The following is a 23,019-nucleotide window of genomic DNA, read 5'->3' on the forward strand; positions in this document are numbered from 1 at the left end:
CACAGCACCATGCACCCGACACACTGTGACACACTTTGCCTTTACTCTAGATGGCCTCTAGTAGAAATGATTCCAAGTCCATTAAGATCAAGACCTGGAATGTGAATGGGCTTGGCAGTGGCCTTAAGAGGCGCCTTGTCCTTAAGGTGTTAAACCGACATACGCCAGACGCTGTATTTCTGACCGAAACACACTTAGCAGGCGCAAATTGTACTTTATTTAAATGCACTAATTATGGTATAGCGATACATGCAGGATTCACTCAGGGCTCCCGCAAAGTGCTTATTTTGATACATAAGAGACTTCCCTTTACCCTGTCAACCGGTACACAAGATATGGGAGGTAGATTTGTATACATAATGGGAACTCTCTGGGAACGCACCATCACAGTGTTGGCTGTTTATGCACCACCAACCTTACTAACTTCTCTAACTAATGACATTACACCCATAATCACTGGAGACTCCTCAGATCACATGATAATGGGAGGGGACTTCAATGAGGTTATGAACACTGAACTTGATCGAACACACCTTAGCACAAGGACCACTCCACGCGCACAAAACTAGCTACGTTCACTGATGCGCTTGGACTGCATGATGTATGGAGAAATGTACACCCTGATAAAAGGGAATACTCGTACCACTCTGGAGCACATGCCTCACTATCGAGACTAGACTACTTCTTTCTCCCATCAGTGGACCTGCACCTAGCATGCAAAGGACACTTGCTTCCTAGGGGTGTCTCGGACCATTCGCCTCCCATAATAGGGATTAAAGCCAATAGACCGGTTCCCCCGCCCCTCTGGCAATTGAATAACTACTATATGGGATTCCCAGACCTTGTAGAACAAATTCAGAAGGCTACAAAACCTATTTTGAGTTAAACATGGGCTCAGTGGATAACAGCGTAGTATTATGGGAGGCTTACAAAACAGTGCATAGAGGTGAAATTATGTCCTGGACCACAGCCCACAAAAAGAAGCACCTAAAAGCGTTACACGAGACTGAAGCATGAGTGCAAAGTGCAGAAACAGTGCATCTAACTCTTGATCAACCAAATATGCACTGTGCATTGCAGCTAGCACAAAAACAGATGCAAAATATAGCTTTAGATAACGCCAAGGAGGGGCATAGAGCAATGCACGCCAGAGTCTATGAGAACAGAGACAAAGCAGGTACGATGTTGGCATGGCTGGAACGGAGGGATGAGGGTCTCAGACAAGTAAGGATGCTTAATACAGAGGGCTCAGAGCCACTGGTGGTGGACCCGGACATAGCGGAGTGTTTCACAGCTTACTATGCTGATCTATATCAGACACCAACCTCCCCCATTAACATATCAATCTTGGGGGAGATCAACCTCCCTATTCTCAAGACCGACCAACTAAACCAGTTAGAAAAAGATATCACAGAGGATGAGCTAACCACAGCTATATCGGAACTCCAATCCGGCAAGACACCGGGACCAAATGGCTTTCCGGTTGAAGTGTGGAAGAAAATAGGTCCGAATGACATAACCCCACACCTGTTGAAAATGTACCAAGACTCACACGCTCGAGGTTGCCTAACCCTAGACCTTAGGAAGGCAACTATAGTAGTGATACCAAAACCGGACAAGCCGCCAGATATGTGCAGCTCATACAGGCCCATCTCCTTCATAAATAGTGAGACCAAAATACTAGCAAAGGTATTGGCCAACGACTACAACAGGTCATACCTTCATTGATCTATCCGGACCAATGCGGTTTCATGCCACAAAGATCCACCCGTATGAATTTATACAGATTACACTCAGCACTAGAGAGAGCACCCACGATTCAAGGCCCCCTAGCCTTGCTTGCAGTAGACTTTGAAAAAGCCTTTGATTCAGTCTATTGGGAGGCAATCTGGGAAATAATGCACAGAATGGGCTTCGGTCCACATTTCATGAGCTGGGTTAAATTACTGTACAAATCCCTGGAGGCAATGATGAAGGTGATACGGATATGTATCGAACCCCTTTGAACTACGTGAACTACGTGCCAAAAAACCTACATCCGGTGTCGTTAAGATTCACAGAAGACATCCGACACTGGTCGTCCCTACCACTAACACTACTGGGTAGAGAAGCATGTAATAAGGACGAATCCTCTCAGGTAAGTACCATATATATGTCTTTATCGTCTCCAGGTAACAGTTAATGCATAGGAGAAAAGACACCGGATTCTCCCACCCAGCAGGCACTCACCAACTGACAAGTTCAGAACACACGCACTCGTCAACACAGGATAAAACACAGCACTCTTTAAAAGGATGGCCCTACGCCGATTCCTCTACATATTACAGAATGCTCCACTACACATTCCGCAAAGTGAATTTCATAAAATAGATCAAACACTCAGGAAACTTTTGTGGTGCGGGGGTCACCCACGTTTAGCTCTTACTACTCTTCAGAGGTCCACATGGGAAGGCGGAATTGGACTTCCCCGCCTACAGACATATTATTGGGTCAGCCAGATTGCAGTTGTAAACGACAATCTACATGGGGACACCTCACTACCACATAACAGGCTGACCCATTCTGGCATACTGTGGAAACCTATTATGAAATATTTTTACCGCGAGAAAACCCGGACTGATGCCCCAACTATGCAATTGCACATAACACACATATGGGCTGATGCACATAAATACGTAGGTTGGGAGAACAGGCCGACCCAGGCACAACCATAGTGGAACAATAGGAATCTTCCAGGAGTGAATAGACTCCCTAATTGGCCCACGTGATCTATACAAGGGAAACTAAAAATAGGAGATGTGGTAAAGGAAGGAGACATAATCCCTTTTGCAGATCTCGCTTCCTGCTTCAATCTCACCACAACCGAACAGTACCACTATACGCAGCTGAAACACGCACTGCAGGCCCAACTTTCTGACTTTATCAACATGCCAGACTATACCCCAATGGAACTTAACTTATTCCCAGAACATATCAAGCACAAGTTAACCTTGGTCCTGTACAGTGCCACCTCTTTTATTGCCAGAGGAATGGGTCTCCTCACTGATGTTTCCACGAGAGATAGCCATCTCATCCAGACTCAGGCTAATCCAACTGAAGATACTACATCAGATATGTTATCCAAGAGTGGCACTCTTTAGATGGGGCAAGATCACTGACCTGCGATGCAAAAATGAGGAAGGTACCTTCTTCCACATCTTGTGGGAGTGCACTCACATCCAACAATATTGGCAGGCGGGCTGCAACAAATTGTTGAGAGTCATGGGCAGAACGATTCCCAGAGATCTGAAACTGCCACTCTTAGGGGTGGAGGATGAGGGTGAACTGTCAAGATATGAAAAACTGTTAGTGTCTACCACCACCGCGCTGATAAAAAGAAACATAGCACAACTCTAGGGATCGGAGGTGACACCAAGCTATGAACAATGGACAACAAACATAGATGTTTGTGCTGCAATGGAGCACAGAGTATATACCGCTAGAGGTTGTCTGGAGAAAGCACAAAATGTATGGGGAAAATGGGAGGAGGCTCACTGATTTGTTAATGGACTTGCTTAACCTGTGTGGCCTGCGGTACGGTACTGTGGAAACTATGTATCATATGTCTTTGTGCAAGGATGTACCTCACTGTTTCGAAAGACCCTTACTTTGTTAATGTATGATTTCGATAGTTAGTAGAGACAGGTTGTGATCTACAACCTCTACTTGTTGTTTGTTTACAATTTCATTATAAAACAATAAAATATTTCACCATGAGTGCCAAGTTTTATTCATTTCAGACTATTAAATATGAAAAAGGAGCTAAAACACGGTCTCCTGTCACATGGGCTAGATGTAAATAGAAATTGGCCAAGCAGCACCGAAACTTGAAGATAAGAATGTGCTCACACTCCCTTCTATTCTCAGGAGCAGTGACAAAGACAATTCAAATAGCAGAAGTCATGAGTGATGATGGATGTGAGGCTAATTTGGTGGGGAGACATGGTCAAGTCCACCCACTGGCACCTGGAGTTTCAGTTTGCGTGCTGCTAGCGATTCGAATATATTCCAGAAGAGTACAAGCATGCCAACCAATTATAGAGAGCCATGTAGCAAAGAGCCCTATAGTTTGAGACCCAATGAGATGTTGTGTATTTGATGATTGTGAAGATGACTTGCACTAGGGGTGGGCATAGTTGCCACCTGACTTTAGAGATCCAATCACAATCCAATCCCCTAAAATGCTTTGTGATTATCGTGTGAGATGTCCGTTGATGTCTGTTGTACTCCCTGTTTTAGACAATTGAGAATATAACAGATTACCTTACCAAATTCCTGAGTCGGTCTTATTATTGGTGTAAGAGTTATTCTGCATCCCCATCCATTTGATGACGTGCTACCTCCGTTAAAAGGGCAATACGGTTCAATAGCCAATGTGAATGTTTTTATACAGTTGGACTGCTGCCAGACTATAATGATTTGCAGGCAGTGCTCGGGCACTTAGAGAGTGCATGGACAACTACCTCTGCTTCCTCTAACCTAACCCTCTGCCACCAGGGTCGGATTGGCCCCGCGGCCTTTCGGTCCGTGGCCGGACCAAAATCGTCCCTGGGGGTGGGGGCCGGTTTCTGGCCATGACTGGGCCGGTTTGGAAGAAATAAAAAATGAAAAAACAAATATTTTCTTTTTCAAATTATTTTTCTGTTTTTTTTTCTTTCAAAAAGCCTTTCATCCTTCTTAGGTCGATAAATGAGTACCAACACAGGTTGGGTGATACTGTATGCATATTTGTTCTTTAAAAAAGAGCTTAAGCTTAAGTACTATTCCATAACATATTACAATTTGGCCTTCTGCTTGGATTCACAGTGATTTAGTGTACTTTGGATCAATGCTATTTGATGCCACTTCCTGTTTTGTCAAGTGGTGAAAGGTTGTGTTTCATTGCTTCCCGGGATGTCACTTTGGGGTGGGGTCAAATGACATCACTTTCAGTGATGTCATCAGAGATCAAGGGTTGTGAGGCTAGGGGTCTGCCACATTTTTGAGGCGAGGGGTGGGCCAGTTTCTTTTGGGTGACCGGGCCTATTTCTTATCCCAGTCCTACCCTGTCTGCCACTCTGTTTCAGATCTACCCCAGACTGCCTATAGACAAAGCAAATGGCAGCGATGCACAGCGTAATTCATAGTAGCATGACATGACATAATATTATTAGGCACAGTTAACATAGGTGTTTTCTTACAGAGGCAATACTGGTGTATATTTTGGACGCATGCATCATGATATTCAGTGGTGAATGTGTTCCTATGCACTGTAAGTAACATGGAATCATTTGGATATTTTCATGTTTTACCCTCCAGAACTGATTGTATACATGTAGCTTACAGGTTTTTGTGAAAAGAAACGTAAGCTGTAAAATGCACGATCTTAACCTATTATTTTAACAATGTACTCAGTAGAGAACACCCCTGAGAAACTCGTGGTTAGTTCAGACTCTATCACTATGATTAGTTGCTTGCACTGATTTCTGGGATCCACTTCAATTTGAAAACTCACCAGATCCTACTGCCTTTGTATCCATGTAAGGCAAAGAGAAAAAGAGTGTGCTTACCATATGAGGTATTTTCAGGATTGGTAGATTCTGGTATTTTTTGGTGGGTGGGACCTGAAACAAAGGAAGACATTTTGAGCTGTTGGTAATGCAGAGGCCAAAATCTAAGCATGTTTTGAGTACACCTGGTCGAAGAAGTGATATGTCAAATACAAACACAATTACTTGAACAGAAATCTTACTTACAAACCTCAGGCCATCAAACATGAAGGAAAACTTTCCAAAGATGTGTGACGTAGTAGACTCGATGGTGCACCGATTGGAGAGTAGGTTGTGTCTTATTGGCATCATACATATGCCACTTGCCTGCAACTGTGACCCTTTCAGCCCCATGTGATGAGGATATAAAGTGCCATTTGTGACCTCGGTGAGAGCATGGTATCTGCCTGTTACCCGTGTATTAGCAACACATGTTCTGTAGGCCTGTGCAGGCCTGATGCGAGGGTCACTTACCTTTCTTTTCTATGCTTTTAACTGTTGTGAAGGACATGTCTGGTAATTCTTCTTGTGCAAATGCATGTTTCGCTCTATGCCAAAGTTATCAAAATTCATAGATATGGGATCACACCCCCGATGATGAGCTGCAAATACAACCACACAGTTGTCCCTAATTCATGGCAAAGTTAGGTTGCTGCTGTCTGTAGCTGTGCCTTTGTAGCTAGCCCTGCTGTGCTCCCTTACCTGGGTCTACTGACTGCACCTGCCTCGTGTACCATCTTCCTCAACCCTGGTTGTGGGGCAAGTGAAGTGATACAGCTGCTGCTCCCCGCTCAGTTGCCTGCAACTCTGGGTTGTTGCCATGCATCAGCTTCATTTTCGGTGCTACATATTTCTGGAGCTACGAGCTCCAAACCCAAGCCACGCCCCCTTTTCGGCCCACCCACCGGCCTCAGACTCTCATTACATCACATCCTGGGCAAAGCCCAGGGCATAGTCTGGCAATGTCTACTTGCCGCTGTCTGTAACTGTCAGCTGACGAATGCTGATTATTTCACAATGCTGTATTATTTCTTTCTATACTATGTTTCTCGCTCCCTTCTTCTCCTCAGGTACTTTGCGCACAACTTTGCTGGCTTCCCCAGTTGCAGCGCGCCCAGCTCCCTTACTTGCTGGTTCTACTCTACTTATCATCTTAACTCTACTTACCATCTTAGTGCTTGCTTCATCATTGCTCCTCCGAATTCATTGTTCCCTTTTTGTCACTATTGCTGACATGAATAGTCCAATGTCCACTCTCTGTACTTTTTATGGTCCTGTCCCTTGCTCATCCTCTCATAACTATTCTAACCTTATGTATCCACCTTGTACCTCTCATTCGCCTCCTATTAATCTTGTTTTTTTGCAACGCTCACTTACTTTACAATGAAACACATTCGCTTTTAGATATCTTTCTTCATTTGAATTTACATTTTCTGCGTATTACAGAAACCTGGCTTTCGTCTTCTAACACAGCTACTCCCGCATCTCTTTCTACATCTGGCACTGCTTTTCTCCATACTCCTTGCCCATCGGCTCGAGGGGCAGGGACTTGTATTCTCTACCATTCTTCATTTATTTGTATTTCTACTTCTTTGTCACTTCCTACCTCTGCTTCGTTTGAATATTCTTTGACTGCCTTTTCTAAACCACACTTTTTGACGTTTTTACTGGTTTATCGTCCTCCTGGTTCCACTACTATTTTTGTGATGACATTGATGCTCTGCTTGGCGTCATCCTTCCCTGCTCAACCCATTTATGCTACTGGGCAATTTCAGTCTTTATCTTTTATCTACTCATGCTTCTCTTCCGTTTCTTGCAATTCTTGACATGTGCCTATCCTTTCTACTCGAGCACTGCTTGTCTCGGGAGGATAGCTCAGGGGCAATGTGCTGGCCTTGGAAGTAAAACGACATGGAGCAACACAGGTTCGGCTCCAAGCTCTGGGTGTTAAACGCGTTATAAATAACCTCTCATATCATACTCCTCCCTCTAATCTGTCTGACTTTATTGACCTCATCACTATCCACATCCGCTGTTTGCGTTCGCCCTGCGTACTCCTCAGATCACCATTTCTTACTGTTTTCTAGTCTCCATTCCACTTCAACATCTAGTTCATCTTGTTTGTAGCACGTTTACATTCTCGCTGTGGTCTTCAGGCTTTTACACTCCCCTGTTTGTATCATCTTGTTTTACTAGTCTTCATTCTCTTTCTTCATTTGCTGCTCTTTCCGCTGATGATTCGTTATTTATTTTCTCCTTCTCAGAAGCCACCACAACCGCGGCTGTCTCTCTCCTCAGCTTCGCTCAATGCGACAAGCTCTTCATCGCCTTGGGTGGCACTGGCATAAAAACATTGCTGAGTCTAATCCTTTGCCTTTTTCCTCTTATCACTCTGTATACGATGTGCTTCTTTCAGTCAAACAGTCATTTTATTTGGATCTCTTACATGCTCAATCTGCTCATGCTAGACGCCTTTTCCAATCACTTTCCCATCTGCTTTCTCATGCCTCACCTGACTTCACTTAACTCTACCTTAACTGCCTCGGATTTTGCCACTTACCTTTCTTAAAAAGTGACCACTCTTCGTGCTGTAATTGTTGCATTTTTTCTTCTTCTTCTCTTTTCCTGTTCTACATCTTTTTCAACTCCAATTATGTCATATTTGTCTCTGATTTCTAACTTATTCTTTGCTAGTCTGTGCCCATCCAACAGCTTCTCCCTTTGATCATATTCCTTCATCACTTATGTTAAAAGTCTTTCCTTTTCTGAATTCTTATCTTATCTGTCTTCAATATTTCTCTTTTTACTTCTATTTTCCTTTCCTAATTTAAGCACACTTCTATCCTTCCTATTTTGAAGAAACCTTCCTCAGGTCCTTCCTCCCCCTCAAATTCCTCAACTTTTTCTCTTCTTTCTTATCTTTCTAAGTTACTTCAACGTCTTGTCTATTCTCAGGCTTCTTCCTTTGTAACTGAAAACTCTATTATTCCCAGTTTCCAATCTTGTTTTCATCTTATTCACTCCACTGAAACTACTCTCCTTTCTGTCTGTCACTCACTGTTTTCGGCTTGCTATACTAAATACTCTACTCTTCTTATTCTTTCGTATCTATCAGCTGTGTTTGCTACAGTCGATTATGCTTTACTCCTAATGTCCCTCTCTTTTTTTTTCTTTTCTGGTTCTGTTTTATCTTGGGTTCGTTCTTATCATCGAACCGTTCATATCCGGTCTCTTGGGCTGGAACTTCTTCTGACTTCACCTCTTCTTCACACTGTGCCTCAAGGTTCTGGTTAGGCCACTTTCTTTCTCTCTTTATATGACCTCTCTTGCTGCTGTCATTTCATCTTTTGGGATTTCTCATTACTTCTATGCTGATGTTACACAGCTCTTTCTGTCCGTCTCATCCTTTTTGTCTTCTATTGATAATCGTATGTGAGGGGTCAGAAATGCGAGACAGACACAAAGGTATAGTTTTATCAAGGCTTGACATTTTATTAAATAAAAAGGTGTGGGATAAATTCCTATATTTCTCTATCCTAACAAGGATGTCCCTGTCTAGCAAACTAAAACAAAAGAAAAATAACAAAGGGCCTCATTAAAAGTCCGGCAGTAAACCTGCCGGTGCTAACGGCAGGTTGCCATTGTACTAGCAATATTTACCAGTGCCTGGGTTGCTGGAAACACATAGGGATTAAGACCCCGGCATTCCAGCAAGCCAGGCCCGGTATATTGTTAATCCCCATTCCCATTGAGTCCTGTAGGACTCAATGGGAATGGGGATCATGGAAGCAACTGTGCCAGTGCTTCCGTGAAACACTGTGGGTGGGTGCCATTCTGCCCACCAGGTCTGACCCTGGCAGGCGAGACGGCAGCCACCGACAGAGTCGTACTGTGCCGGTCCGGTTACAACAGTGACGGTATGCTTACCGGCACCATTGTTACTTGACCGGCAAAATTATAATGAGGCCCATAGTGTCCAAAAGTCTCTGCCCCTCACAGTAAGACACACAACATTGGAAGGAATGTTTGGCTCAGGGTCGGACTGGGACAAGAAATAGGCCTGGTCACCCAAAAAAAAGTGGCCCATCCCTTGCCTCAAAAAAGTGGCCCACCCCTCGCCTCATGACCCTTGACCTTTGATGACATCACCGGAAGTGATGGCATTTGACCCCACCCCAAAGTGACACTCCGGGAAGCGATGAACACAACCTTTCACCCCTTCACAAAACAGGAAGTGGCATCAAATAACATTGTTCCTAAGTACACTAAATTACTGTGAATCGTCCAAATCCAAATGATAATATGTTATTGTATAGCACTTACGCTTAAGCTCTTTTTTTATAGAACAAATATGCATACAATATCACCCAATCTGGTTTGGTACTCATTTATTGACCTAAGAAGGATGAAAGGCTTTTTGAAAAAAAAAATATGTTTTTATTTTTATTTTTTTACTCAAAACCGGCCCAGGCATGGCCAGAAACCAGCCCCCACTCCCCAGGGACGATTTCGGCCCGACCACGGGGCAAAAGGCCGAGGGGCCAATCCGACCTTGGTTTGGCTGTCTTTGGTTCTACCAACAAATGTACCAATTAAAACCTAAAGGTTTTTGAAAGTACTCCTTATGATCAGGGTTGGGCTCCCTTCCCCTTGAGCAATTCAAGAATACCCTGAGCAAAATTCTAAGTCAACAAACATCAGTTCAGTGTAACACAAAAAGTATTTTCCATTTACTGCATCCTTCCAGTTAGCAAAGTAAAGGTCTCTTTCTCAGATGCTTGGTCACATGTCAAAACAACTGTTGTTCTCCACAGTATCCTTCTTGTTAAAGCAAATGTCTGTCTCTCAAAGCACAAGTTCATTAACTGAGGCAATTATTCTCTTCAGAATTCCAAGCAATTATTAGCATATCACACGTATCCTTCAAAGGAAACACTTTTGTTAGGCTAGCACAGCAACTACTTTTGATGATGCAACAGTTTGTCAAAAAGGTGATAAAGTTAACAAATTCTTTCAACCACACCTTTTTACACAAACACACTTTTTCAAATCATCTTCTTTTTTCCTGGTTTACTCACCTGCCAGGATGAAAAACCCCTACAACTACAAGTGTGCTTAGTGGAAATATGTGTTCCAAGAATCTCCAAACCAGTATCCTATGTGGAGACGTTTGAACAAAGGCAGATTCTTTTAATAGTCTCTTGACTCTTTACAATGTGGGTTACAGATTTCCCGAAGTTGATATCCTATAAAAGGGCAACTGTGCTGTAGAGGAGCAGCTGTATAGATCTGCAGGATATCCCGCCCCCTAGTTCCCCTGTATTGAAGACATTAGACCATGCCGTGTTTGACACAAGCCGTTGTACCAATACTGCAGCAAGTGTTTGGAAGAAGATACCCATTAAGAGAACCTTATTGAATGTAAAGAAGAAGATTATACATGAAGTGCTGCAGAAAATAAACACTCAATAAATGTGCAGACGCTAAAATGCAAGGTAGATTAAGTCATCATAGAAACTGGCTATGAGTAGTGAATAGAATGCAGGCGAAGCCGCCATTGTACAATAACTGGCTATTGGTATCATTAACTAAGTAAGCCAGAAACCATGAAGTGGGAATGGAAAAGTTATGTTGCAGCAGAACAGCAGGCTCATGGAGCTGCGTGGCGATGCTGCCTCACCAGAAATTAAGATTCTAGAAATCGAGGTCAGCTATCTACTCTGAAGAATAATTGGAGGAGGATTCAATACCGGAGGCCTTGAGTTGATTAATGGATGTAAGTAGACTAATGGTGGAAATGGCAATATAAAGGGGTGGGATTGTGATATTTTGAGTAACAGGACATTTTGTGTAACTAACGTAACACCAAAGTAATCCTATTTCAAGGGAACTAGAAGAAGATGTATCAAACTCCAACGGGAGTATTAAGAGAGGGAATACGCACAGTCAGGACTTTGAATGGTAACGTCTTAAACCCTGTACAGGGTAATATAAGAGGAGGCATGAGAAGTATACATCTTATTACAAATGGCTATAAAAAAGGGAAGGTGTTCACAGGGGCTATTAACATGTTTTAAGTGACGTTTTTTCAAGTAAACTGTAGTAAAAGATTTTTGGCAATCAAAAGACAGGTAGGTTGTTAAAACAATAGAGGATTGAGCTGCGATTGATGGTGCTTGCTCATATTTGTTGTTTTTAAGATTAAAAGTGATGGCTGATTAGCCGTGAGATAGAAATTTTATTAACAATCTGGTAAATATCGACAGTCCACTGTGACTGGTCATTACGGAAGACACTACTCTCATGCATATTTGTAAAAAATTACCAAAACATGCACCCAAGCTCAAACAGTACAGTGCCGAATGGGTAAAGGGTGCAGCTGATAAAATGTTCATGCCATGGCCACAAGGGGAATTATTGTCAAAAACGGTATTGCAACACATGACCACATATGTGCAAGCTGCGTACACAGGAAAGAAATTAGAGAAAAGGCTGGCAGTTTTACAACTTTGGAAAATGTACCAAGAGAAGAAAGAGGACCCGCCACCGGAGGAGTGCATGCTTAATCAGCATAAGGGGGAGGGCATTGAGCCCTCAGCTCCTCTTAACTTGTCTGTGATTAAGAGTGTAAATACTTCTTCCATGTTGTTTCCCACCAAATACTGAGAAGAGGAAGAGGTAGCTAAGAGAAGTGCACACTTCCTATGGCAAACACCACTCTAGTACTGGGACAAAGGAGAGGGGCATAGAGGCATCCAGTAATGAAGATCATGCATGTCACAATAACAGGCTTGTACAAGGTCAGGCAATTGAGTCTAACCCACTTCACCTGCAGCCTGTTGATAATGGTAAAGAGTATAACAGTATAAAAGGTGGAGCCCAAAATCAAACATTGACAGAGAGAGAGAGAGAGAGAGAGAGAGAAAGACAGAGAGGTAGAGAGAGAGAGAGGGAGAGAGAGAGAGAGAGAGAGAGAGAGAGAGAGAGAGAGAGAGAGAGAGAGAGAGAGAGAGAGAGATAAAAGGAGGAGGGAATCTGCAGTGTTGGGACAAGACCAGGAAGTGGGGATGCACCAACAGTCCCTTGAGACCTGCACAAGGGACTTTGCAGGACCGGGAACTTTCATATTGGAAGGTGTCAGCAGGTGCTTCCGTACAGCAGAGGAATGAGAACAGCTGTCTGCAACCAAGCCCGGGTGCAGCTGGAGCTGCAGAAGCTGCCGGGACCAGAGGGGACATGGACCATGTAGGGAGCAGAGCAGAGAAGCCATTGTTTGTGTGGAGATGTGCCCGACAAACTGACAGTCTGTTTTCCCATCTGGGGAGATGACCAGCTGGAACAGTGGAAGCCTCTGGGTAGAGCTCCAAAGAACGGTAAGTGTCAGAGGACACTGGGGAGACTGGAATATTCTGAAGGGACCGCAAATAAGTAATGATCCATGAGCACAAATAAATACTACCTCTATTGAACACAAAACTGAAAGAAATCTAATATTTGTGTTAGCACAAGTAAATGCTACATTTATTGAATACAGAACTGAAAGAAAGTTACTATTTGAGTAAACTACTATGTGCTGAATGGTTATTGAACACTCAAAATCAAATAGACATATCAAAGGCACACTAAAAACAGTGTAAACAGAACTGAAGGCATGTGAAAGATTGAAGAGTTGTTTTGAGTATTACAAGTGGAAAGATAAAAAAAGCTGTCAATTATAACTGCAAACATGAGAAAGAATCACAAGTATATGACAAGCCAAGAACTGGTATTAAAGAGTGTTAAAAGCAATACAAGTGTGGAAAGTGAAAGCCCAATGCAGAAGATCCTATATGGGGACCAACAGCTTTGGGGAGACTTATTGTTGCGCGACCTGTGATTGGTAGACCGTGCAGTCTGAAAACTGTACCTATACCAGGAATCCCTGAATGGTAACCCATACAGTCTCCTACTGTTAAAGTTACAAACATCAAGAATCAAGTCACAGAAAAGTATAGGGTTCCTGGTTGCATGACCTGTGATGGGTGGACTGTGTGGTTTGCCAAATGCGCCTACAGCAGGAAACCCTGAATGGTGAACAAGCTGTAAAAAACTGTGAAACAATTTGTAAAGCAAACCTGAATGTGGGATAAATGAGCCCAGTGTTTTCTCGTGAACTTTGAACAGATGAAACCAACATGAGTGCTATGTTGAAGTCTTGGATAAGAGAACCCTGAGAGTCAAACAGCCAGACAGCACTGTCTTAGGGAGGGGAGTTCCAGGACCTCCGCTTTGTGTGAACTGTGCTACATTTGAATTTGGAGAACTTCATACAACACTATTGAAGTGAACCTCTATTGGAACTGTATTGAACTTGAGATAGGGAACCCAAGAAGACCTCAAGCTGAAAGTAGCTTAGCCTTCACTTTCGATCACTTATAGTTTTGCTGAGAAGATTCCCACACCATGTTTAGTTATAGTTGTGAGGACAAGCATATGTTATGACACAGACTTTTTCTTGGTTTCATTAGGTAGGGAAAATCCCACTATAGTATATGGCAAGTTAGGCATTACACCATCCTGATCATTAATACAGTTTTGTTTAGAACTACACATCTGTTGTCTCTATCATCTCTCTTGATACCATGCATGTCTCACACCGGATAATACTTCTCATCTCTCCTTCTCCGTTTGTCTCAGTTCCTCCTTCTCTACTGCCTATTTATCTCACTGCTTGTTATCTTGGTCTCTATTTTGACACTGGCTTATCTTTCTCTTATATTTTCACTATCTCATGCTCTTGTCGTTATCATCTCTTTAATAGCTGAAAAGCTCTGCCTTTTCTTACATTTAATGCAACTAAACTCTTGATTTATTTCTTCACACATTTTTCCATGTCTATTCAATTGTTCCGTCTCACTATTTGGTCTCCCTATTTCTGGATTAGAAGTCTGTTTTTAATGCCTCTATTCGTATTTTGTACTTAGTGTCCTATTGTGATTCTATTTCCCTGTCTCTATCATCTCTTGGATGGCTATCTTCCCATTCTCATCTTAAATTCAATTTTCTCTGTATTGTTTTTAAAACCCTCTATGGCCTTGCTCCTTCTTATCCTTCATCTCGTGTTTCCTGTCATGTTCCTTCTTGTTCTCTCCATTCTCAGTTTTAATTTTTATTATCGGTTCCCCATGCTCCTTGTCCCCAATCACGATTTAGTTCCTTCTCTTTGCTTGCACCTCTCTATGGGAATGATTTTCCTCTCTCTCTGTTCGTTCTGTTACCTCTTATTTTTGATTTATTTCTACTTTTAAGAAATATCTCCTTCATTCTTGATGTAAATTATGTACATTATGTATAGCCCTATATCCCCATTTTATTGTACTGTAAGTTTGATCTGTAAAGTGCCTTGGAGTAAAGTACTAAATAAATGTCAAATAAATACAAAATACAAAACATTTTGAAATGGAACCTTAGACCCTAGCCTCCAGCTGTGAGAGCTGATAGATTTCTGTGTGAGGCACAAATTGTCCATTTTGACTTTTAACAGGATAAGGGCCACAATATCTACAGTCAGGTGAGGGTCACTGCCTAAAGATCTCTGTGGAGTAGAATCTCACTGTGAAATTTTGGCTGAATCCAATACTATGGCTGCCCATTCTACCCTGCATCTCAGCAGTCTGGAATGCTCTGTCTCGTGCCCTACGATTTACACTGCAATTGTCCCTAAACGTGTCCTGGGATGCAGTGCTTAGCTGTCTCTTTTAGAGGGGGCTTTCAAAACTCTAAATACATTTCAAAGATGTATATAGTGATAGATAACACAGTTACCCATGCATTCTGGCTGCACACAATCTCATACTCACTTTCCAGTAAGGCAACCTTACATCAATTTTTTGCAGATCCCACCATACAACACTGGAAAATAAAGTTTTTGGTGAATTGTACACTAACAGCATAGTCCAGCAAACTACTGATCTATGCTGTCTCACACGGGTTTGCAGACAAATGCAGCACTAAAGCTTCAGTGAAACATTATCTAGGGAAGTGCTTATGCGATTACAAAGTGCAACAGAGAAGGAGCAGGGATGCTGTGCCAGTCTCCTGACACACTAAAAGGTATGTGCAAGGAAATCAGGCTCTTCACTCCAGGGACCTATTCTCTTTCTGGCATGTCAGCCAATCAGGTTACGCTCAAACCCAGGGCACGGAAAATGGATCACATGGAAGATGTGCTCCCTGTGACAAAATGACTATTAGCCCAAAAGAGTACGAGGATGAGTAGTGGCTAAACCACCTACTCAGCCCTCACAATTCAACAAAACAAGAGTGATCCCAATCATAAAGGTGAAACAGGCACGGTTAAGAGATATAACTCTGTTGCCTTTTGTGGCAATGTAGGCCAGGCAATAGTAAAATATGAAGGAATGCTCAATCAGGATTCTATTAAAACATATATACTGTAATTAAGTACACCAATATGTAACAAAACATGTGCTAGAAACACCAACAAAAACCTGCCCCTGTAAAGGCAGAGCAATGCAGAATGCAAAAATCCAGGCACTCAGTTTATTTAGCAGGGAGGAAAAAGGCAATAAATCACCACAATGTTCAAAAGCAAAAGCTTATGGATTGAAAAGGTGTAAAAAGGGAGGGCTTAATCATTCTCTAGGGTCCAAACAAATGGATCAGTGGGTCTGCAGCCTTCCAACAGTATCCTAATCAGTTCTTTTTACATTTTGACAGCACTGAAACAGGCTTCTTGTTTTGTGCGAGGTTTTCTAATAAGTTTTGGATGTTGCAAGTCACTGTGATCCAGAGAGCAAGCAGGCTTCGAGTTGGTTTCGAAGTAATGTTCATAGCGGTTCGATGCAGCATTCTGAAGTGAGTCGATGGGGCCACCAGGTACAGTTCAAAGTACAATCATGGGTTGAAGACAAAGATGCAGGTGGCTAGAGGCACTTGGTCAAGTGGCAGCTTCAAATTCTTCGATGCCGGCGAGCTTTGGGTTTGAAACAAAACAATGACGCGGTCAGTTGGTGCAGTGCGGTGGCAAACTGTTTTGAGGACCCAGCAACAGCAAATGCGTTTGAGATTGGCTTCTTTAGTTGCCACCAGTTGGGGGGCTCAGGAACAAGATGAGTCATAGTACTCTTTCCTCCCTCCCGTGGAGGCAGGGTAACAATTCCAGAAGTCCTTCATCTTCACTTCCCTGGCGGGGAACTCTGGAAAGGTCACGTATCCCAAAAGAGGTCCAATTTGTCTAGCAGTCCAGGGATAAATCCCAAAATGAGTCAAAGAATGGGTGGGAGACACTATCTTTTTCAGGCAACCATCTGCAGTCCTTCTTTAAGGGGTCCAAACCCAGTCCTTGTGACAAGTGGTCTTTGCCTTATTGCCTCATACCCAAAGTGCTTTGTGCTAAAGGAAGTGTAGGAGACAGGAAGGAAGAAGAGGTGCAGAGGGAATCAAGATGGTGGAACCCTTCTCCAACTGCTTCGAGCTCCTTCTGACAACACTAACCCCACCCCTTACTCACAATCAAAGCACCAAAGGCCCTTTGGTATGCAAAACCCTAATGTGAGGCTAGTCCTTTTGTGTACGATGTGCCCGTTGATTCCTGTTTCACAGGACAGCTCCTGCTAGGAGGCTGTCCTGCTGGAGAGAGGTGTTACCCACCCGCCCTCACAAAGGATCAAAAGGGCTGCATAGTCTTTCAGTCTCTTGTCCTGCTGGCAGACAGGGATAGGCTGTCTGACCAGAAGACAGACCTTTCCCAGCTGACCTGGGCCTGCAATGTTCATATGTGCATGATACTATTCAGATGTGGCTCTTAATAATTATGTAAACCCTCCACCACCATACCACACAGGTATGGTTTACATTTTCAGATAAAACAAAATAGGTAATGGCTGAAAGGTTTAGAATTAAACTTAACCTCCGGCATTGTTGTGGGCATCTCTGCAGACCATCATTCTTCGCCTGCCAAGCCATTACAAAAGGGTAAAGACCATATGCAAATCAGGATTGGTGTCAGCACGAACTGCTTGGTCACATCCCTTCTGCACAAGACCACAAGCATCCCCAAACAGGTTTTGGCCTTGTTGGGCCTCATCATTGAGGAGTAGCTTGGGTCTCTAGGCCCAGCAGGCATGAGAGACACATCTGGGCATACCCGTCCCACTCGAAGTGAGTAAGCAAAACCAAAGACGTGATTACTGGAAGGTTTTCTCAAGCTTTCATATTGCTCTGGACATCACTCCAGATCATTGTTCTTTGACTGACAAGCATTAAAAAGGGGAAAGACCATGTACAAATCAGACTTGGTCTTACCCCAAAAGGGGAAGTTCAGCCCAAACTGCTTGGTCACATCCCTTCTGCATGAGACCACAAGAATCCCCAAACATGTTTTGGTATTATTGGGCCTCATCAGTGAGGAGTAGCTTGGGTCTCTAGGCCCCGCAGGCATGTGACTCACATCTGGGCATAACCGTCCCACTCAGGGTAACTACAGCAAAACAAAAGAGGTGATGGCTGGAAGGTTTAGAATTAATCTTAACCTTCCACCCATCACATTTTCGTTTCAGTTTGTCTCCCTATGTGAGAGAGGGTATGCCCAGATTTCGGTCCCTTGCTTGCTGCGCCATAGGGAACCAAGCTGCCCCTCAAATATTAGTCTCACCAAGGCTGAAACATGTATGAGGCTGTTTGTGTTTCTGTGCAGCAGGGATTTGACCTAGCAGGTTAGGCAGGGCAGCTCCCATTGGTGGCAGTACCTGATTGATTTGCATATGGCCGGACCCCAGTGGCGCAGACAGGCTAAAATAAATTGTGTTGTGAAAGGATGCCCAGAGCAGTGCCTGTGGTTCAGATTATTTCGAAACCATCCACCCATCACTATTTCGGTTTCAGTTTGTCTCCCCACGTTAGAGAGGGTATGCGCAGACGTGGGTCCCTTGCTCGCTACACCATAGGGAACCAAGCTCTACCACACTGATGAGGCACAAGAAGGCCGAAACGTGTCTGGGTTTGCTTGTGTTTCTGTGCAGAGGGGACCTGGGTGGGGATGCTCCCATTGTCGTAAAACCTGACTGATTTGCATATGCTGGACGCCTTTTGCAATGGTGCAGACGGGCTAAAAAAAGGGTTGTGGAAGGTTGCCCAGAGCAGTGCCAGTGGTTCGGAATAATTCAAAACCTTCCACCCATCACTTTTTGCTCTTACTCACACTACCACCAGGGAAGGACGTAATCATAATCATATAGCATTTGGAACAGAGTTGTATATTTAAATACAACCTCTGCACTGCAGTAACTTGGTTGTCATGGCAGCTGTCAGACAGGGCACTTGTGACCTCCGAACGTGCTTGAGAGTAGGAGCTGCAGATTAGGAGAGTGATACAACAGGGCAGAGGTGTATGCTATGTTTTTGGCATGGAGCTTACTGAAAGATGGGCCTGATTAGCAGACAACCGTTCTGAGATGCAGTTACCAGCATTATTGTATTAATTAATAATAACAAACATGGCTTCTACATCAGATGGCAGTATCCCACACTCTCCTTTCTTGGCTAGGTGTTTCAGTGCCAGTGTGTGGCATATGAGAACAGTATTGCTATTCCCTTTCCATGCAGACCCAGGTGGTGCCACAAATCCTTTCAAAATGCAGGGCAGCAAGGAAAGCCTGTGGCACAGGAAAGGGAAGAGCAATGCTGCGCTCCCCATGTGGATTCAGGGCCTATCATCACAATGCCTAGCAATATTGTGAGTAACTGAACATGTAATGCCACTATCTGGCAATGGCGAATGGACCCCAGACTTTAAATGATAATACCATACAAAGATGCAAGAATAGGGTAATGCATGGCAACACCTGGCAATCATTTGATTACCTGGATATTTGATGGCAAACCCTGGCAGTTTTGTGAGTGCTACCTAGTACTACATAGTGGTGTGAGCACCGGGCATTTGCTATATTTGACAATGGTGTGAAGAACTAGGGCGATGATGGTGATAACTACCACTGGTGTGAGTGTCTGTGGATGTAATTGCAGTATCGGACATTGGTCTGAGTAGCTTGGAATTTTATACTTTCTGGTGATGTCATTTAGATTTGAGTAAACATGTACTTTGGCAACAGGAAACATTCATGCCAAAACATGCATGCAGCATATAAAAGGCATAAATGTGCATGCGATTCATTTTAAATCAAGAAATGCTTTGCTTTCAATGAAAACAAAAGAGATTTCCTTTTTTCGTTTCTCTTTATATTGCAAGTGCAGCATGGTATAGACTTTAGAAAATGTAGACATTACTAGAAACGGCAAAATAGAAATGTAATTTTTTATACGAAGATTCCCAAAGAACATAATACAGATGAGTACCTATATACGTAATTGCATACATGATCCTCCTTATTAAAGCATAGCCTTGATATGCATTGGTTATTTTCATGAACTGCATTCAGAACAGATCCTTAGAGTTGTTTGTCTTAATAGTACCCAGTGATATTCCATTTTCAAGCTCAGATGTGTCCTTTTTTATGTATTCTTAGTTTTCCCCATTAGGTGTCCCTTGGTATTTTAGGTTTTCAGAATGGTGTTTTGGTATCTCGAGGACCCTTTTCCACATCACATCTCACACATGACCCTTTTATTTTTTTTTTAAATTGACAGTTTTATATGAGGCAATGCTCGTCAGTCTAGTACCGAGATTGTTTATATCTCCTTTGCTTCTCTTGATATTTCATTGCAGACTTCCATAGATTAGTGGCACATTCTCAGTTATGCATTACATGTATAGACAATTTAGCTTTGCACAGCTTGCACTACCTGTACAATTGTTAACCCTTTGCTGATCATTGCTGCATATATTTCAGATTAGACATTTGTCAGAAATGTTATATGGAAACACTGAGTCATCTGCAAGAGAGTTTTGCTTTTGCTGTGTTGCACTGCATTATGGGGGGCAGGTATATGCCTGCTGCACTTAGGCCCTGCACTGTGCAAGCACTTTATATAAGATTTTGTAGTCTTGGGCATATTATTATTATTATTATTATTATTATCCCCGATAAAGTTATACCCATACCAGGCAAGCCTAAAGTAACTGAGAGTGTGACATGTTTTGGTGTTTTTAACAATGCATTAATCGGTTATCCATCATAAAGACAAGCACTGTTCTAGAATTGTTTGGATTCTCTATTACAATGAAGAGAATTACAGCCTTCCTTTTGGGAGCATATTTGTATATTTGAAAAATATAAAAGAACGGTCTTAACTGAATTTTGTTATATAGTATCTATTAAGGGACAGACGAGTTACCTGCATGTTAAAGGCGCTAATTCAGCACCAGATATGGGGACGCGCCTACCACCTATGATAGTAAACAAGGAGGGATGGGGTACCTTCTAAGGGAAATCTACATGGGCACACAAACCAACTGCAGTCACACCATGATAGAAGGTCTGGCCGAGAAATGTGGGGGTGGGGTTGCACTGGGCATTTCATTAGCCTGGGGAACCTTTGACTGTCAGAACAAAACATAGAGTAGACCCCAAATAAACATATCTAGCAGGGATGCCCCCAGGATGAGCCAAGCCAGGGGAACCCGCTCTGAACGCATGGTCAACAAACACACCACAGGCTGGAGAGGGAGACAGAGCCCAAGCTGTGCATCATGGGCGCTATTAGTGCCATTACTGGTACCGTGTCCGCCCTGGTTCAATGGGGACTTACCGGTCTAGTCCAACCTTTGCAGGACCGGTAAGTCCCCACTGAAAATGTCAATCCCCATTCCCATTTTAGCCGCCATAGGGCTCAATGGGAATGGGGAGGGTGCTAATAACAGTGCCTTAAATTGCGGTACCGTTATTAGCTCTGAAGTCCCTTTGCGGGTGCCGTCCTTAACGCCTGCTAAAACCAGGCGTTAAGGAAGGACCCGCAAAGGGACCTCGGAATAGGGCGCAAAGGGATTACTGGCACCAGTGTCATTACCGGTGCCCAGTATCCCTTTGCGCCCGGGTTGTAATGAGGCCCAAAAAAATCTCCTAATGAGTTTGGTGGTAAGGGTAAAAAGGTGGGATAACGAAATTGCCCAAATAAGGAGCATGGACAAAGTGATGCTAATCCCTCTATCACTAATTCCACCGTATTACCGTAAATCCTCCAGTGGAATTAGCGACAGGGATTAGCACATCGTAATTCCACTGAATTATTTATGGATACCAGTGAAACAGCAGCAAAAACTGGCACTAATTCGTACACAGAATCAGGGCAGTTAACTCCCCAAGACATGGAGATAGTTGAAGCCAGGTGCTCAAAATGAAGGCCCAGGCGCACCCAATTGGCTACAAAAGGGTATTTAAGAGCATCACCTTACTCACTTCCCTCTAACATGCAGTGCCCACGGGATGCACATTTTTGCCATTCACAATCTCCAGCTCTATATTGGCCAGAGACATGCAGGGCAGTAGGCGCAAAGGTTACCACCACGTCAAAAGCAGAGGAGCTACAGGGTGCGGAGGCCGGACAATCCCCGTGCCAGGCCATACATTGAAGTCTCACTACAGTCAGATAATCACCCTTTATTGTCCCAACAGGGACCCCACCATGGCCTTGCTGACCCTGATACGGGAGGACCTGGCCAGTAGGATTACAATCAGAGCTGCCCAAGCTGAAGCAGGTATCTGTCCTGCATTCATGTGCCACAGGCAGATTTCTGCACACTGTCGCCATACTGCAAGGCATGTCCCTGCCAACATTTTCAGTAGTGCTGGGAAAGCTGCTTAATGGGCTAAAGTGACATGCACACCCCTGTCTATGTACCCAGCAGAGATTAATGCCACCAGCCAGAAAGAGGAGCACATGTTGGACATACAGATGACCTGCATGGCAGACGTGGCAATGAGCAACTGCTGTGCCCATTTCCCTGGCCCCACCCATGATTACCTGGTGCTGTGCAACAGCATCCTGCCACAATGCATGGACACCCACAGAAGACCATAGACCTGTATCTTGGAATTGTATCACAAGTATATGTTACATGTGGAGGGGACGATTTGGGAAGGAAATGACAAATATATGCGTGTTATGGTAAAACAATATAAATCGCATGCGCACTAACCCGCTGCCGTAACAGAACAGCATCTCAACCAGGGGCGTTGCTAGGGTGGGCTAAGGGGGCTAAAGCCCCTGATCTTTTGGTTGTAGCCCCGGATAGAATCTCAGGAGCTACAGCCAAAAGAATAGCTAGCCCCCAGTCCCAACAGTTCCGACATCAGCTTAGCCCCGGGTCTTTTCCAGACCTAGCAACTCCCCTGATCTCAACTGCTGTCACATGACCAGGAAAGATAGCCCACCACCCCTAGCAAACCAGATTGGGACCATAGCCAATTAGATTCACGAACCACAATGCAATGCCACAAACATACTAGGCACTACATGAACTCGGCTAGGGAAACACTATGCAATTGGGATTAAA

At 43.6% G+C, this 23,019-nt stretch overlaps 1 protein-coding gene across 2 annotated transcripts in view; it reads right to left on the minus strand.

The window, feature by feature from the left end:
* LOC138451357 (FXYD domain-containing ion transport regulator 5-like) overlaps positions 1–23,019 on the minus strand; it is a 446,204-nt gene that overhangs the window by 106,024 nt on the left and 317,161 nt on the right. The window contains exon 4 of one of the 2 annotated variants that reach the window (XM_069604906.1): positions 5,589–5,642. The exons of the other annotated variant lie outside the window; for it this stretch is intronic. Coding sequence (XP_069461007.1) covers positions 5,589–5,642 — 54 coding nt within the window. The remainder of the gene's footprint in view (positions 1–5,588; positions 5,643–23,019) is intronic. 2 annotated transcript variants of the gene reach the window in all.

Source organism: Ambystoma mexicanum, chromosome 1p (assembly GCF_040938575.1).
Source record: "Ambystoma mexicanum isolate Mex_15411 chromosome 1p, UKY_AmexF1_1, whole genome shotgun sequence".
NCBI lineage: Eukaryota > Metazoa > Chordata > Amphibia > Caudata > Ambystomatidae > Ambystoma > Ambystoma mexicanum.